The sequence below is a fragment of the Malurus melanocephalus genome, unplaced genomic scaffold (genome assembly GCF_030028575.1).
Source record: "Malurus melanocephalus ecotype Western Australia unplaced genomic scaffold, MMel_1.1 scaffold_609, whole genome shotgun sequence".
Classification (NCBI taxonomy): Eukaryota; Metazoa; Chordata; class Aves; order Passeriformes; family Maluridae; genus Malurus; species Malurus melanocephalus.
In genome coordinates, this window is record NW_026623841.1 from 260,499 (window position 1) to 274,898 (window position 14,400).

The 14,400-nt window shown below is 44.5% G+C and overlaps 1 protein-coding gene across 1 annotated transcript in view; it reads right to left on the reverse strand.

Annotated features, from left to right (window-relative positions):
* Nucleotides 1-14,400, reverse strand: part of FBLN2 (fibulin 2) — a 103,088-nt gene that overhangs the window by 21,168 nt on the left and 67,520 nt on the right. Inside the window, exons 3-8 of the mRNA XM_057383146.1 lie at nt 12,669-12,780; nt 9,439-9,568; nt 5,098-5,284; nt 3,514-3,720; nt 1,441-1,557; nt 893-994 (exon numbers count right to left, since the gene is read on the reverse strand). Of these exons, the coding sequence (XP_057239129.1) occupies nt 893-994; nt 1,441-1,557; nt 3,514-3,720; nt 5,098-5,284; nt 9,439-9,568; nt 12,669-12,780 (855 nt within the window). The remainder of the gene's footprint in view (nt 1-892; nt 995-1,440; nt 1,558-3,513; nt 3,721-5,097; nt 5,285-9,438; nt 9,569-12,668; nt 12,781-14,400) is intronic.

Here is a 14,400-nt window from a genome sequence, read left to right on the forward strand (position 1 = left end):
TTAGCTTCTGCCACACTTGAGTAAGCAGTGCACTGTGAATATTTCATCTGGTGATATTAAAATCCCATTTTCTTCACAGACTGTCTGGAATTTCATGAAAATGATTTGTTATTCAATAAGATCTAAGATTAAGAGCGATGTGGATCATTTGTGAGCAATTCTGAGCATTGGGAGCTCCTACTTGCATTTTACTGCTATTGCTCCCATGCTTAGAGATTTATAATTAAGGTATGTCATAGGGCATTGCTTCTGACCCCCACATCTTTCCTGTGCAAACACACCCTCTGTCACTACTCAAGATCATCCATTTTAAATTTATATAATGGGAAAGGTCATGATGCAGCTTTGGAATTCACTGTTCATCATTGTGCAGGCCAGAGCTCCAGTGYCCAGTGGAACACCAGGAGCTGTCCCAGCTCCCATGGCACATCCTCCTCAGATGTGAAGCCTCACTGAGCTCAGGTTTTCAAGGCAAGGGGAAATAAAAGCAAACAGAACAGAACAGATGCAAGGGCAGAGCTGTGCTCTGAGGGTGTCCCAGCACAGCAAAGGTGCCCAGGTCCTGCTTGCTAATCCTGCTGTCAGCAAGAGAAGCTGTGGGTCCATAGCTGTGCAGACAGACCCTGAGGAGGAACCTGAGTGGGAAGAGAAACCAGAAGGGCTGAAAAAAAGCCTGGAAAAGAACGCCTATCCAGGCCTGCCTCCAACTGAAGTCGCCAGGTAACAGCCACACTGTGCTTCAGGAAATATCTGTGAGGCAGAAATGGGATTCCTGCTGCCAAACGGTCTCTCTGCTGACACTACAATTCACAGTTCTGAAAATGAGGAACACACGGGGGGTGAGGTATACAAACACTGAACCATGTCTCTGTGGGGAGCCCAGACCACTCACCTTCACAGGAAACCCCATCAGCCATGAGTGTGTAGCCAGCCATGCAGGAGCACACAGCATCTCCTGCCACGATGTTGCACAGGTGTTTGCAGGGGCCGTTATCTGCACAACACAAAATTGCAAAACTTATCAGKTTTTTTTTTTTTTTTGCCCCCTGGCACGGGCCAGCTGCAGTTTCACAAAGTGCCAGGCCATGGGGAATCAGTGTGTGAGCACCCCATCCGAGCAGCCCCAATCTCTGCTCACAACCCCCTGGCTGTTCACCAGCACATCGGGCCATTCCACCTGCACTGCTCTCCTGCACAGCTGCACTGCCCAGCTCAGGGGAGGAATCACTCTGAAAGCAGACAGCASCCTCAGATTACTGCCTCAGCTTTCCCCTGACAGTTCYTCAGCCTYGTGCCACGRTAAYRAATTTATATGCAGGTAACAAATTTRTATTTTCAGGATWTRCACTGAAATCAGGCTGGTAAAGCAATGAGCAGAGTTTTGTTCTGTCTCTAAACATTCCTCACTCACCTGCATCTGCACTCACACCTCACACGTACCTTTGCAYTTGTCCTGCTCCTCCTGCAAGGACACCACGAGGATGGGCTGGGAGGGAGAAGCTACTGGAGGGATGGTGGCTTCAGCTTCCAGCCTGGTCGCCTGTCCCCTGTCAGGATCTGTAAGGCCAGGGAGGCAGAGAGGATCAGGCACAGCACCAGCCCCACCAGACACCCCATGGCAAGGGGTGCTTCCATTCACCCCACTTCATCATGGTTGGGGGAGGAAACAAACAGCATGGATACAGATCAGAGAGCCTGGCTGACAATAACTTCTGTAAAGTACTGCAATACCTGAATAAACTAGAAAGTGCTAATTTTATTTTAAAAACATTTGCAATATTTTAAATACAGTGGCCATATTTCATTTGGTATTTGATTGGAAAAAAAAATCCAAACCCAAAACAAGCCTTTGACCTTATTCTGTCCATCCAGAATCCACAAAGACAAACAACAAATACCTTTACACACACAGGATACTTTGGAATTACTTTTGTACAGCCAAGTGGAAAACATGACAGCTGCTGTCTGCCACTAATATTTTCAACAGACAGTCATGTTAAAAGTATCAGAAGAAAAAGAGCTCTATTATATCAATAAGAGTAACCCAGTTTATCAGTATGACCAAAACAGAAGCCTAAATCCAWAAGGCTGAATTTGTCCTTAAAAGGGATGTGTCCTGTTCCCTTGAGTTCAAGGGTCACCTGGGGCAAAGTGTGAGCCCCCAAACAGTGACAGCCTTAAAGACTCAGGGGCATTGCAGTGCAGGTTTGGGCTATGGGAAGAGAGATTTCCTTAAACAAATGAAGTCAGCACAGACATACAATGGGCAGAGACAAACAAAAGCCACCTGCTCGTGGCACAGCCTGAATGATTTCTCCAGGAATGTCCAAGATGTGCACAGACACAGAGGAAGAAGCAGAACTGGAAGGCCACAGTGCCAGGCACAGCACGTCTGGCTCAGCCAGGCAAAGCCACCTCCCTGAGCCACCCCCCAACCTGGCACAGCAATGGCAGCACCAACCCCCTGCCCTCACCCCTTCCACACATCTCAGCAGTCCCACGTGTGTCCCTGTCCCCATCACGAGCCCTGAGCTCTGCAAACCCCTGAGCACCTCTAGGCACAGCCCTGAGCACCACAGCCCTGCAGATCTGCAAGAACAGGACTACCCAGACAACAAGATGCTTCACCCAGAACTTCAGCCGAGGCAGAGCTGGGAGAAGCAACGCAAAGCAAAACAAAACCACAAATATACTCCAGGTGAGCCATCAAGCCAAATCATGCAGTGCTAAAATAAGAACTTTTCTTTGCCTCTTTTGGATTAGCTTCCTTTTCCAGAATTTTTATATAAACAGAGCAGACTGCTGCCACAGGAATAGTCAAATGCATAATTGAGTGAGTGCTGTAACACCAGGTTGAGAAGGATGCCATACAGAACACTCATTGTTTGGCTTGGRCAGAGTATGAGAAGCCTAAAGAATTCTGTCATTGAAAGGAAACACTGATTTTGCTTGTTAAATAACAGAAAGCACTCGTAACTAATATAAGGTTTCAACTTTCTGGGTTATGTGATTTGAAATCTTGCCATTGGAGAACTCTACACATCAAAACAATTACAACACAAWAGACTTTCTTTTCCAGACTGCCACCACACYAGATAGAGTTTGTGATAACAAACAYAGAGTTTGTTATCACTGAAGGATGTTAATGATTTTAGATAAAAATCAAAGCTGAGGAAACAACGCTGTCTGTCTGAACTGAGTTAAGTTTATCTAAAGAAAACCTAACTGTGAAGTACAAAATGACTCTGAGAAAAACAGACATTTCTTCAAAAATCTTTACAAATACTCTTCTGAGAAGTATGAAACATCACTCTAACCTCATGCCACCRAAACGCAGAAATAAAGCATCATTGTGTTTCCTAAATTATTATTTTCCTTTACAATTTTTASAGAGCCTGTCCATGCATCAAAAAACATAAAAAAACCCTCATAGAAACTGCAGAGAAACTAAAGAAAAGCTCAGTAGGAGTGCAGGTGGCACAGAGGTACTGCCCTTTGTGTCCCTTTCCCCACCTGGAGAGCAGCTGGTGCCATCCTCTTGCAGGGTGAATTCTGGGAAGCAGGAGCACTTGTAGGAGCCCACAGTGTTGATGCAGAGGTGCTGGCAGAGTTCCCCTCCATAGAGCAGACACTCATCCAGGTCATCCCCAGGCAGGCTGTTGGACAGCTCGGCTTCATTGCTGATGGACAAAGCTTCATTGTGATCTTCCCTCTCTGAAACTGCAACACAACACCTCTGACAGCTGTTCTGGCACTGGGACTAGGCAGCATGGGGTGTTTGGTCACACAAATGCCAAAGAAAGTCAGAGCTACCTGAAACAGTCACCCCAAGGACAGGAACAAAGGAACCCATCCTGGAGATAAAAGCATTGTGCTGGAAGTCCACCTCCTCCTTCCCTAAGGCTGGAGGGACAGGTATTTCATAGAGCCATTGAGGAGCCAGGAGACSCTGGGAGGTCACAGCTCATCTTTTACATGACTGGTAACGCCATTCCTATTGACATTTGAACTGTGAATTTGAACTATGCTGAAGCCCCATCTGACACTGACCCCACAATGAATTTTAAACTTCATGAGAAAATGTTATCCAGTTGATTTGGAAATTCTTTCCAGCATCACAATTTTTTGGCTCCTATACTGGCATTACCAACAGCCTGGGAGCCACTGAGCAGTGACCTGGCTGTCCCTCCTACTGCCTTTAAACACCATCCAAAGCACCACCTTCTCCCTTCCTGATCAAGTCTGACAAGACTTTCTATGACATTAAAATTAACCCTCAAGCGAGTTTCTCAGTCAGCTTTTCTTAAACACACAGAGGACAAGTTCCTTGCTCAGTGAGGTCTCAGCTGGATAGAAATAAACCMTTTCACTTGCTGGTGAGAGAAAAAAACACAGTTAGCTTGTGAGAAGAGAATGGACCACACCTGCACCCCAGCACATGCAGGAAGTTACCATGGAGCTCATGGGAGGAGAGCACAGAGTGATGCTGGAAGGAATAGAATCTTAGGCTGGGGAGGAACTTGGCTGTCCAAGCTCCAGATCTGCCACATTCCCTTGGTCAGACCTCTTTGGCTGCAGGCTTTGCCTGAGCTCTTCAGCATCAGTACATCCATCACCTTTGGAGTGAAAACAAACTTGCAGTGCTCTGGGGCTCCTCCAGAGTGTCCTGTGAGGAAGCTGCCATGATCTTCAGCAGTACAACATGAAATCTATTCCCAGGATGTTTCACTGATACCATAATCCATGGGATTACTTTGACTGGACAAGAACTATCCTTTGCTTTATGCAGAATCTTTCAGAATCGCTCCTGCTCAAAGGCAGCTTCCACTTGCTTCTCAYTGAGGGCTCTGGACTATGTGACTTGGAAGGAGAAACAAAAAAGGAACCAAACTGCTGAAGAAGGTATCAGAAAGGATCAGAAACATCCACATATTCTTCGCTTTTTTCCAAACTGCTTTAGGAACAAGAAAATCTGCACTTGATCTGAGAGAAAAGCAAGCGTGCTCCTGATGCACTGCTCCCTCCAGCGCCTCCCTGAACCCACTGTGAGACAGAGCCCACGTCTGCAACATCACCCAGTTACAAATGGACACTCACCYTTCTCAGGGGTCACTGTTGGCAAGGGCTCCGGGTGCTGCTTTATCTCYGGATGGATGAAGTGATCGCCCCCTTCACAGCAGGACAGCATCACGTGGCTGCAGGGGTAGCCCAGGTTGATGTTGGACTTGCAGGTTKTGCCCTCACTCCTCAGCCTCAGGCCCAGGCTACAGCAATCACAGCATTGCTGCAAAACAAGGGGACTGCCAGTAAGGAGCATCTGGAAGCACTGAACGAGCTGCCAGGGCAGTGTGGAGGTCCCATCCCTGAAGTGTTCAATAAAGGTATGGATGTGACACTTGAGGACGTGGTTTAGTGCTGAATGGGGTGGTGGTGCTGAGTTTACAGTTGYACTTGATGATCTTAGATGTCTTTTGCCACCTTAACAATTCTATTTTGTGATTTAATACAGCTTCAGGGATGAGCCCACACACACCTGGAACTGCTCTGCACTTTCCTAAGCAGTGCAGCATCTGGAAAAGCACTTGGAGTCTGGACAGTTGCAAATAGCAAAGCTTTACTTGTGTTTGTTTTTGCCATTCTGCATAAACGGGTCARCTGCAGCCACAACAAACACAAAGTCTGGCTGTGCCAGTGATTTCAGCAACTCYACGCGTCAGGAAGGAGGGGTCCTGCAGACCAGCTCCTCCCAGCTCTTGCACACGGTCTGCTTTTGCATAATATCAATAAAAATTAAAAACAAAATAATACAGATGTGTACCTCTTTGCATTAGAGCTCAAAAAATGGTCAATTTGAAGCAGTGTGACAGGAATTGGAAATATCTTCCATGGACATGAGGGTCAGCAGCATCTGAGGCCTGCCAGGTGTCAGTAAAGACTCTCCTCTCTGCACTGCTACCCTGCAAACCTGCTATGACCTTTAATTACCTGGCTGTGCTGGACAGCATCCCGCTGAGACAGGCCTGGAGAGAGGCCAGGGTGGATTTTATGAGTYATTTTCCTTTGTTTTCCTCCCTGAGAACACCTAAACAGCAGCTTCACTGACACATTGATCTCCCACCTCTTTGCTCTGCTGCAGGTGGCAGACAAAAACTGTGTGGTGCTTTACTCAGTCACAGACAAATCTGCTGCACAGTCAGCCCACAAAAGTGTATCAGATAAATGATACCAAATTCAAAAAGTCCTTACTGTGGATGCATAGTGGGTACCTAACCAAGCAGGGAAGCTGAGGAGTTGTGAGTCTCTGCTGCAGAGACAACAGGGATCCTACCTGAATTGGAGATGCCTTTGTGGATTTGAATTGAAGTTATTTATTTATTTATTTTAGTTATAAATAATTTTTATTTCACTGACAGAAATCACAGAGTCTCTCTCCCTCTGCAACTCCTTTGACAGCCATCCAGCCCAGCAGCACTCACAGTTTGCAGCCTTTCTGAAGCCTGAGAGGGGGCTTCAGTCTGTTCAAATATTTCGCCTGTGAAAAGGTGTCAGACCCAGGAAATGAAGGGCAGGACTCAAGCTGGCAGCAGGAGCTGTGTCAACAGAAAGCCCAAGGACAGGGCAGCAGCAAACCCCACTGGGTTCTCAGCTCCCAGGAGGGAGATCACTGACCTGGGCAGGGCAAATCAGACAGGCAGTGCTCTAAGGGGTGGAGGAGTGTGGAAATGGGATCACTTCTCATGATTAGAAACCCTAGGTGGGCATTCCCATGGAACCAGAGCCTGTCCCCAGCAGGAAAATGCATCCACTGCCAGCTCCATCCTCAGAAACTCTTCCACCAAGTCCCTTTTTTGGCACTCAAACCCAGAGTTGCGTGAGCATTTCATAGTGCACAGCCCTGCATGTTCAGCAGTTCTGATGGCTGCAGCTCATGTTTTATGGCCCTGCTTCCTAATCTGCAAACATCAGAAATAGCAGACGTTACTCACATTTGCAAATATGCACAGCCATAAGGAGCTGCCTTTACATGCCCAAACACGCTAGATAGGCTAAATCATCTTTTCAAAAGAAGTATTAAAATAAAAAAATCTAGTAATGATGCATTGTGGTCATGCTAGAAAAAGGAACATTCCTCTTTCCATCCTCCCCAAATCCAGAACGCTTAAATTTAAAATTTTATGAAAAAGAAATTCTGTTTTCTGCATTTTTTTTTAATTTTACCTCAATTTTTTCACCTTCAATACGCAAAATAGAAGAAGTTCAAGGTAATATAGTTTTTACGGAAGTACTGTAAAATATGCAATATTTGCCTGAAAGATCCTGGCTTCTTTCAATCATAGTTTGATTCACAATTTATCCCATGTGCAGGCATGACAGAGAGTATTAAATCAGTCATACATCTTTGGGTAYGCATATTTTCCAGGTGAATGAAACTGTCTCATTTTCCAGTGGAAAAACTTGTTCGTTAACAAGTTCCTTTTAAATGAAAAAAATTGGAATGCCTCAACYTTCTTTTAGCTACTTTTTGAAATTCACAGGAATTCTACAGCTGATTTAATAGCAAGTATGACTATTTTTACCTTGCAATTGAGAAACACACAATGAGAACCATTCTTTGGTTCACAGCTTTCTGTATTCCCCTCAAAACTATCTTTGCTGGAATCCAGCATAATTGAATTTACCATGGTGGTGTCTCCATCCACTAGGAAAAAATCCCTAAGCATGTGTTTTTTGTATTAGAGTAAATAACAATTAAAGCATCCTAATATTAGGTTGAATTCCTGGATCTGAAAAGTCAGCACTGCCACATTCACCTTGAAGCAAAAGGAAGTGCCCCACAACTAAAATGCTTGAAGACCTTCAACTGTTTGCAACCTGGAGGTAAAACTTTGGCTTTTGGCAGGACAGTGTAAATAACTTGCTGGTTTTTGGGGCAATAAATTAAACTTTCCACATTCCAGACAAACTTTTTTTGATTTATGCCACAGCAGTTACTAAGAGCAGAGATATCACGGCTAACACCACTGCAGACTGTMAGCATCTTCTGCCAGATCACTTCTGAAACAATGTTGAACCATAATAAAATTGGAAAACCTTTCCTGTAATACAAAGCATTACAAAGCAATATAAAGTTGGATTATTTTGTAATACAACAGTACATACTGTAATGCTAAAGTAATACAAAGTCTCAACAGTCTCAATATTTATTGATTTTTTTTCAAGCAGTAGCTGAAATGACTCAAGAACTAAACAAGCTAAATAGGTGAGCAAAGCTGTTCAGTAATTTTACTGTTTCAGATGGTTAATCTTAAAGGAAAAATCTCATGGGAACTGGCACRAGGAACCATTCCATGAGAGTGTTTTGTCACTAGTTTCAGTTCAGACAGGAATGATGGAGTTATCCCTCCCCACCTCTTCCTGAGGAATGGCATGTGTAATCAGACTGACTCTACAGCCTGGCTCTGCCTGGCATGCAAAACGACCCCTGGTGAAACACTAAGAATAACAATTCTGTCACATTTCAGACAAATTAATGTCTTCTCCCCAATGCACAAATTCTCTTTTCTCTCTAATGACAGACTTCAGATTCAGACCCAAATTAATAATAGTTCTGAAGATGACAAATCAGCGTAGCTAATTAAACCTTAAACTCTGCAGTGGATGTCCATGTTCTCTGCTTTTCCAGTGAACAATTATCTGCAAGAATATGCGAAGTACAAGAACAGATAGAACTAATCAGGTTCCTGCTGAGCTGACGGAAGCTGCACTTAAGCTGAGCTATAGCTATGTAAATTATGATCAGGGGGAAATGAATTCTGAAATGCAGTGTTCTGGTGAAAACAAGACAAGTGAGCTGCTGAATCTTCAAACTGGTTTAAATTGGTTTGGCTCCACTGATTCTCATAAAGTAAATCTCATTTATCTAAGCAGAGGCTGTGGCTCTGGAGTTGTGATCTGTACTGTCCATTAATGGTTTGCCTTTATTTAYGAACAAAAGCTTCCATCATCATCTAAATGCTTGTTCCTCTGGTCCAGCATTGTGTATAAATGGGAAAGGGGGGCACAATTCAACACTCGAGCCAAGCAAACTGTCCAGTAATGTGCTTCACATTATATCTTCAATTACGTTTTGCCCTATCATTCTCYAAATTCTTCTACACTATAGATATAAAAACTAGAATGAACTTTTCAGCTACTTCCGTAGCAAGGAAGCAAAAGCAATAGAGCCAGTTAAGTCTACAAAATGGAGATGTAAATAATTCAAAATTCAAAACATTACTGTGAAATTTTAAAAGGGGCTGCAAACCTAAAGGTGAACAGCACCATTTCACTGCCACGTTCCCTGCACCTTCATCTTTTCTGTGCTCCAAAGGACAAAGTACTGCTAAAGGCAGGAAACAAGAACACCCATATCCCTGTGGAAGCACCAGAGGAGCTCACCTTGTAAGATGACCCCRTGCAGGGGTCGCTGTCCTCGAGGCCGCAGGAGTCGCCCTCCTTGGCAGCGATCATCCCGGCCAGGCAGCTGTTCTCCCGCACCGTGGACACACAGCACTGCTTCTGAGCAATCCTGCCAGGGCCAAGGCATCAGCACATCAGCACACAATCACACCTCTGTGTCCCTGACACGGGTCAATACCCCAGGGCCACCTGGGCTGTCCAGCCTGCAGTGGCAGCAGCACCAGGGCAGTGTCTGTCCCCTGTGCTGGCACTGCTGAGGCCACACTTCAGACCTGGGGTCAGTTCTGGGGCCACCACAACAAGAAGGACTTGGAGGGGCTGGAGCRTGTCCAGGGAAGGGAAAGGAGCTGGGGAAGGGTCTGGAGCACCAGAGCARCTGAGGGAACTGGGTGGGGCTCAGCCTGGAGCAAAGGAGGCTTGGGGGGGACCTGTAGATTGGGCAATCCAGAAARAAAAGGAAAGGGATGTCTCTAACCCCAGCAGAAACCAGGCAATGACACACACCTGGCTGCTTTTCCAATATCAGTGGCCAAGTGTTACCTGTATATTAATATTTTTATGCTGGATAGCACAAGAGAGGAGTAAGAGGGAAGCAGGGGATTAAGTGGATCACAGGAAGTCGATTACCACCTCCATGTGCTTTGTTTCCAGGGAAGTTAGTTTTCCAACCCAATATTAATTGCCAGCTGGAGAAACACTCTTTTTTTTAAGCAATGCACATAAATATATTCAAGCACCAGTAAAATAACTGTCATTGCTTACATAAGACATCCAAATTTTCATCAAAAATTTAAAAAAAAAAAACCCAAAACAACTGAAAGTCATGATTGTTTGTAGAAATAAAAAAAAAATTAGTTTATATGCATTTTCGTATGTGCGAAGTGTTTTCTTTATTTGAACACTGAAATTCTACAGACTCATGTTCTTCTGAAGTGGGATGTTTAGCCAGGGGAAATTCCTGAAGCACTGGGGTGTCACTGGCCATTCTTTATTTTACTACTTTTTTACTTATCAGCACAACTCATTTTCAGCTCCTCTACCACCAGAAAATTAACTGGGAACCAACAGTGCCAACCACATTCTCTTGACTTTTTTTCTGTTTCACAAACCTACTCTTTGCAGACCAGATAAATGAGTTCCTGGTTTGAAGAAGATTCAGAACATTTCTGTTTCAAGGAAAGAGTTAATGAGACAAGATGAGTGAAATTACATCAATGCACTGAGATGATGTGAGTCTCTAACTGGGACACGGTGWCAGCAAAGAGCAGGACGATACTGGGGCAGCTCATGCAAATGCAAACCCAGATAAACACYGCTCTGTTATGATAAAACACACTACAGATGAGATAAGAACTACTGTCCTGGGTCAGAAGAGATTTCATCTAGCCTAACATGCTATTTCTGATGCAGCCAGTGGTACAAGCTCTGGAGTATTTTTACATCAGACTATCCATTGATTATCTGAAGATCTCCTGTAACTTGCTTTAAGTTCAGTCATCGAGTTACTGCACCTGATCTCTTCCAGCCCCAGTGTCCATCCTGCAGTTAGTGTGGTTGGTCACTACAAAGAGACAGGCCAGAATGGTTCTYGAATGCCCAGAGACATCAAGACACATCAAGAAGTAGCTTTAACATTAAAATTTTTAAACTTGAACACCCCAAAATGGCATTTGGAAACAACAGACAACCAGTCTGCAACCTCCAAATAAACCACGTTAAGCAAAACAAGGGAGGCTTCATTCATTTGCATGAACTGAGAAAATGAATCCTTCATCAAGGTGATGGTCACTTGTAACACCCAAACACGTACAGAAAACCATCCTGGCAGAAGAGGAACTAATTTCTGAGATTCATATCTACTTTCAATCTATTCTCATCCCTGCAAGTGTCCAATGCCAGGCTGGACAGGGCTTGGAGCACCCTGGGATAGTGGAARGTGYCCCTGCCCATGGCAGGGGGTGGGACAGGATGAGCTTTAAGGCCCTTTCAACCCAACTCATTCTGGGATTTTGTGACTCTATTTCTTCCTCTCTTCAGGCAGTGATCTGAGTTGGTGCAGACTCTTGGGACCTGCAGGACTTGCAGGGTTCCAGCACAAACACTGCCCTGGAGCAGGAGAGGTGCAGGGTCACCGCTCTGCTCACCAGCACATCTCCCAGGAGCAGCATGGAGGTTTTGTCCTTGTTTTCCAGGCTCTGAGGCCACATATTTAAATACTTTTACACAACTAATTTTTTTCTTTAGATATATTATTTATAGGTGGGTTTAAATCTTTAAAACAGGAGCACAACTGAAATTTTAGAAGTAAGACAACTGAACCCGTGATCTTGTATTCCTTTAAATCCCAACAGATTCACAGGGATTGAAACATTTAGGATCTGGCTTTTTCATCTAAAACCAGCCTCAGATGTGCAGGTGCAACTCATTAATGTACTGGATTTGCACCTACTTAGGCCAACGCTGGAATTTTTTTAATCTGCCTTTATTTCACAGACAGTTGGTATGTGTCAGTTATGTCATGCCAGATCGCAATGGGGAGGATTTTAATCTCCCAGTACTTCAGAAAGGTGCAGTGATAGAAGTGATTATGCCAAAGTTGTTTAATGCTCTAAAGGATGGGATCACTCTCTGAGAATGTGAGTCTGGAGTAAGTTTGCCTTCGTGCTTCCCTAAGGCCTGCCCCAGACTGGTGGAGAGGGGATGGGGTGAAGCTCCACTCATCCTTGCTCTCCTGCTGTCACGAGCAAACCTGGCACCCTCTCAGAGCAGATGCAGCTGACACCAGCAGCATTATCAGGAATGTGGTCCCCCCAGCAGAGCCAGGGGCTGTTCACACCGGGCAATAAACACATCATTTAATGATATGGATAATCACTGCATTTAGCACTTGCCAAGGGGAWGCCAAGCTCTGCCCTCCTATTTAACTGCAGCCCCACAGATGTGCAGAAAATGGGAAACAAAAGTTTGTGCTCTGCTCATGTAAGAGACAAAAAGGAACCTTAGAAAGCTTTTGTTTAGATTCGATTTTGGACAAATGGAGGGGGAGATCCTTTTTTCTAATATGCCATGACATATTGCCAGTCTACCAATAATTCAGACCACGAATGACACAGTTCCCCGTCTCCTGGACATCCCCTGAAGTACATTTGATTTCTTCTCAAGGGCTACTCTTTATGTTAACAGAAAATGTTCTGTTTTTCCTTACGTACCTGCAAATATCACCATCCATTCCACTTATAGGGATTTCTGTGCACTCGCCGTTGTCTATAGCCCACTGCTGTCCAGCTCCACAGCAGCTCTCAATCAATTCCTTTGTGGAACCTGTATAAAACATACAAAGGTGTTATAATTTTTGTTATTATTGTTGCATGGAATGGATTGGTTTTAATTCTTCTCCTAATTGAGATCTTTAAAATAGTGGTAGTCCAGTCTTTTCACATATTATTTGGTTATAATGAAAAAAAAAAAAAAAAGACAACTGATACCTGAAAGATCTTGACATAATCAATCACTTGCTGATGTCTTTCAGGAAGGAACAGCAGAAGGAGATTAAGAGTTTTAAAAGCAAGAAAAGACGTAACTGGTTTGAAGAGAACTCCATATTTGACAACTCTGAGCAAAAACCCCTGAAACATCATGCTTGGCCACTCACTGCAAGTTGATTTAGCAAGTCATTATTCTGCTGTAGCAGTGCCTTCACCATACAGCCTCTGTGAGTGCCCCAACCTTTGAAGGTTCAGCTGGCTTCAAACCACAGTGAGAAAGGTTTGGGAGAAGAAACTCTGACTCTGCTAATGAGCTCAAGTGCAACACTGCCACTAAGATGGAGCAAGAGAGATGGACACACAGAATGCTGCTCTAGTTCCCACATTCGTCTTTGTGGATTGCCACTGAAGATGTGTGTTTACAGGTTATAGTGAAGTAAGATTTTGCTGTATCCAACATAACCACTGTGCAGACCCAGGGCATGTAACACCAGGCTGAAGCAGTATTTTTTGAAGTCTGTACAGAAGTTTACTTCATGGTGGGATGTTTGCCATGCTGCAGACACCAAGCTCTGACAGAACCCGAGCGAGGGGATGCTGGCATGCCAGAATCCCACCCCGTGACAGCAGCTGGCGAGCGCCGTGCTGGGTCCTTGGGAAAACCTCTCCTGCTCATACCTTGGGAACAGTTGGACAGAAACCAGGAAAGAAAATGATTCAGAGCTTTTTTTTTTTTTTTTTTTTTTTTTTTTTTAGATACATGAGGGGCATTACCAGTGCATGGAGGCTGTGATTCCCATAYTGTCGTGGTTTGAACTTGGTCAAAAGCCAAAGCACTCATGACATTCTTCCCCCCACCCCTACCAGAGAAGGCAGGGGGAAGAGCAAAAGCCCAATTACACTAAAATTTATGGCTTTTAGATAACATAACTGAGAGAAAGATACATATATGGTCCAGAAATGGTCAGACAGGCTGAATAACTTAAGTTGCAAAATAGATTTATTACTAAAAACTACTAAGAATACTACTGGWCCAGGGAGGGGAACAGAGATAGCGAAAAATTTACAAGGAGAGGAAGAAAACCAGACATTTTAAGACACTTGTTATTCCTTCTGCTAACCTGTCTCTCCCAGGTCGCCCCTCCCCACCCCTCCATGCCTTCCCATGTGCAAGAGGGGCAGGGATGAAAGTTTTAACATCGATCAGACTACTCATTATGGTTATCACCCAGCACCATAGGAGAAGAGTTCTTACAGCTCCAAGCTGTGGAAGTTCTTTTCCCAAGAAACCGTCAGTGTATATCCCATGCTGGTGGCATGGGATTCTTTTTCTTGACCTTGTGGGTGAAAGGAAAACAGTCCTCCAAGGGTAGCTGTGTCATTTTGGCGGCATAAGGCCACTATCTCAAATCTCCTGGCAGAACTCAGCTTCTTCTAAGCATCCATTTGCTTCAGA